The 2,693-nt window shown below is 46.6% G+C and overlaps 1 protein-coding gene across 1 annotated transcript; it reads right to left on the reverse strand.

Annotated features, from left to right (window-relative positions):
- Positions 1 to 1,619: 1,619 nt before the first annotated feature.
- Positions 1,620 to 2,479, reverse strand: LOC119952128 (claudin-2-like). The gene has a single exon (XM_038775703.1). The coding sequence runs from the start codon at positions 2,361 to 2,363 to the stop codon at positions 1,656 to 1,658; it is 708 nt and encodes a 235-aa protein (XP_038631631.1). The 5' UTR covers positions 2,364 to 2,479; the 3' UTR covers positions 1,620 to 1,655.
- Between the last annotated feature and the right edge of the window lie 214 nt (positions 2,480 to 2,693).

Consider the following 2,693-nt stretch of genomic DNA (forward strand, 5'->3'; position numbering starts at 1 on the left):
TACAGAGGAGATTTACCAGGATGCTTCCTCGACTGGAGGGCATGTCTTATGAAGAAAGGTTGAGGGAGCGAAGAAGGCAGAGAGGTGACTTGATAGAGGTGTACAAGGTGATGAGAGGCATGAATAGAGTGCTGTCATGAGGGGACATAATTTTAAGGTGATTGGAGGAAGGTATAGGGGAGATGTCAGAGGTAGGTTCTTTACACAGCAGAGAGTGGTGGGTGCGTGGAATGCACTGCCAGCAGAGGTGGTGGAGTCAGAGTCATTCGGGACATTTAAGTGACTCTTAGACAGGCACATGGACAGCAGTAAATTGAAGGTGTGTAGGTTAGGTTGATCTTAGATTAGGATAAATGGTCGGCACAACATTGTGGGCTGAAGGGCCTGTGCTGTGCTATACTGTTCTATGTTCTATGTTCTATCTATGTATGCAGAAGGAGGCCAGTCCCCCCACCCTAACCTTGTAACCCCACCTAACCTGCACATCTTTGGACTGTGGGAGGAAACTGGAGCTTCCGGAGGAAACGCACGCAGACAAGAGGAGAAAATGCAAACTCCACAGAGACAGTCACCCAAGGCTGGAATCGAACCCAGGTCCCTCACGCTGGGAGGTAGCAGTGCTAATCACTGTGCCACTGTACTGCTCAGCTGGCACATCATGATAAAGCTCAGCGGCTCCCTGGACACAGGGTTCAAACAGCAGGAAATAGATGGTCAGCGAAGCCTCCTTTATTTATTGCTGTCCCCCAGCCCCACCACCTCCAGTGATTGCCTGCCAGCTGTGGGCACAAATAATTTTTAAAATTTCACACATCATCAGTCGGGTCCCTGTCTCTCCCAGTGGAACCATCAGCGGGCCAACTCTGTGGGCCATCTGAGTGCCTGGTCCACCTGGCATCCTTATTCCAGGTTTCCCCGAGAGGCAGCCTCATAATTGGCCACCACCAGAGAAATCCTGCAGCTGGGCATCACCAATGGGGTTAGGACCTGCTTTCAAGCCCCACAGAAAATATTGAAAGGCAGTCGGTTCTGTCTAATGACCTCCCCTTAAACTGCCCCCTCCCTCCCCACTAAAAAAATAGTAAAATCCATTGATTCCCTTGGGAAAATGAAATACAGTTCCACCTGAGTCTATAATATAAAAGCAAATTACAGTGGAGGCTGGACTCTGAAAGAGAAAGAGAAAATGCTGGACAATCAGGTCTGACAGCATGTGTGGAGAGAGAAGGGAGTTAACGTTTCCGAGTCTGGATGACTCTTTGTCTACCTGGGACTGCCTTTTCACTTCCACTAAAGATATTACCAAACTGATCAGGCCCCTTCAGCGCTCCCCATTAGAATGGCTCGCAGGCAAACCAGAATCTTACGAATGGAAAAAACAATATTACTTCAAGCTCCTTTCTAAATCACTAGTGAGACCGCAGTCTTCCTAAATTACCGTTTACAATTTCAAAATATTGAGCTAACCGATATTTCTCTGTATACTCGCATCTGTCTGCTCTATTGGTGGTGGGGGGGGGGGGGGGGAGGATTTTAATCTTATCACGCAAAGGTCTTCGCAACAAACGTATTTCAATTATTTCCTCAAGGAGTGATCAGGTGTAAATCACTTTGTGAAGTAATTCCACTGTGATCCACACAATGCCAATTTGAAGCTACACATAACCAGTTAGATTGTAAGAGTCGAATTCTGCTTTTGCCGCTTTTGAATGGAGAGATGCAGCGGATGGTGCAGGAGCTGAACGGTTGGCTGCGGGATTCTGGTATGACATTGGTCGTCTACTGTACGGCTCAGTTCTCCTACCTATAAATGACAGGGACAGTATGACTCCTCCAATGACGGTCAGCATGGCGGCAACGACCCCCAGGTACAAGGACTCACCGATTTCAAACTTGAGATCGCCAGGAATTAGTGGGTTGTGGAAATTCAGTATCACTCCATTCATTGTCCAGGCTACTGGCACCAATCCACTTAGCCCAGCCACGATAAATAAAACTCCTCCAGTGCCGGCCACCTTGTCTTTTATTGGAGAATCCTTGGCGCACACAGTGCATTTCATGCCAACCACGGAGACTGTTATAGCGAGCAGTGAGAGAGCAACTGAGATGACCATCATAGCACGGGCAGCTTGGAGATCTGGCGGGAGTTCCAGGACGGAATTGTAAGTATCACATTGGAAGACACCGGTGCTGAACATGGCACATGCCCACCACAACCCTTTCATATAGACAATGGCCGTTACAACATTTGCCCCAATGTGTGCTGTGATCCTCCAGTGGGGCATAATAGTAGCTGATAATGTCCCAACCATGCCGATTATGCACACGATCAATGCTACCAATTGCATGGCAGAGTTAGCCATTGTCAGTCTCCCAAGATTTTACTCAGAAATAGATCGTGCGTCCACACAGCATGCTTCCAATGCAAAATGCTGCTTCAAATGCCTGTTACTCCCGTTAGTCACCTGGCTTCATGTGTCTATCTGAAACCATAAAGATTAAAGTTTTATTGATAACTGCTGAAGAAATGACCTTGGCCTCTTAATTACCTGCAGCAACTAAGCTTAGGAAGTAATAACTTTTCATAATTGAACCTCCACAAAAAGTAGAATTGATATTTCATTTAATATGTATATATATAATATGAAAAGATTACTGTCTTTGATATCTCCATCCATGAATGCCTGTCATCT

This window comes from Scyliorhinus canicula, chromosome 17 (genome assembly GCF_902713615.1).
Source record: "Scyliorhinus canicula chromosome 17, sScyCan1.1, whole genome shotgun sequence".
NCBI lineage: Eukaryota > Metazoa > Chordata > Chondrichthyes > Carcharhiniformes > Scyliorhinidae > Scyliorhinus > Scyliorhinus canicula.

Excerpts from the sequence above, each read along its gene's own strand:
- LOC119952128 (XM_038775703.1), bottom strand. The coding sequence starts at position 2,363 with ATGGCTAACTCTGCCATGCAATTGGTAGCATTGATCGTGTGCATAATC.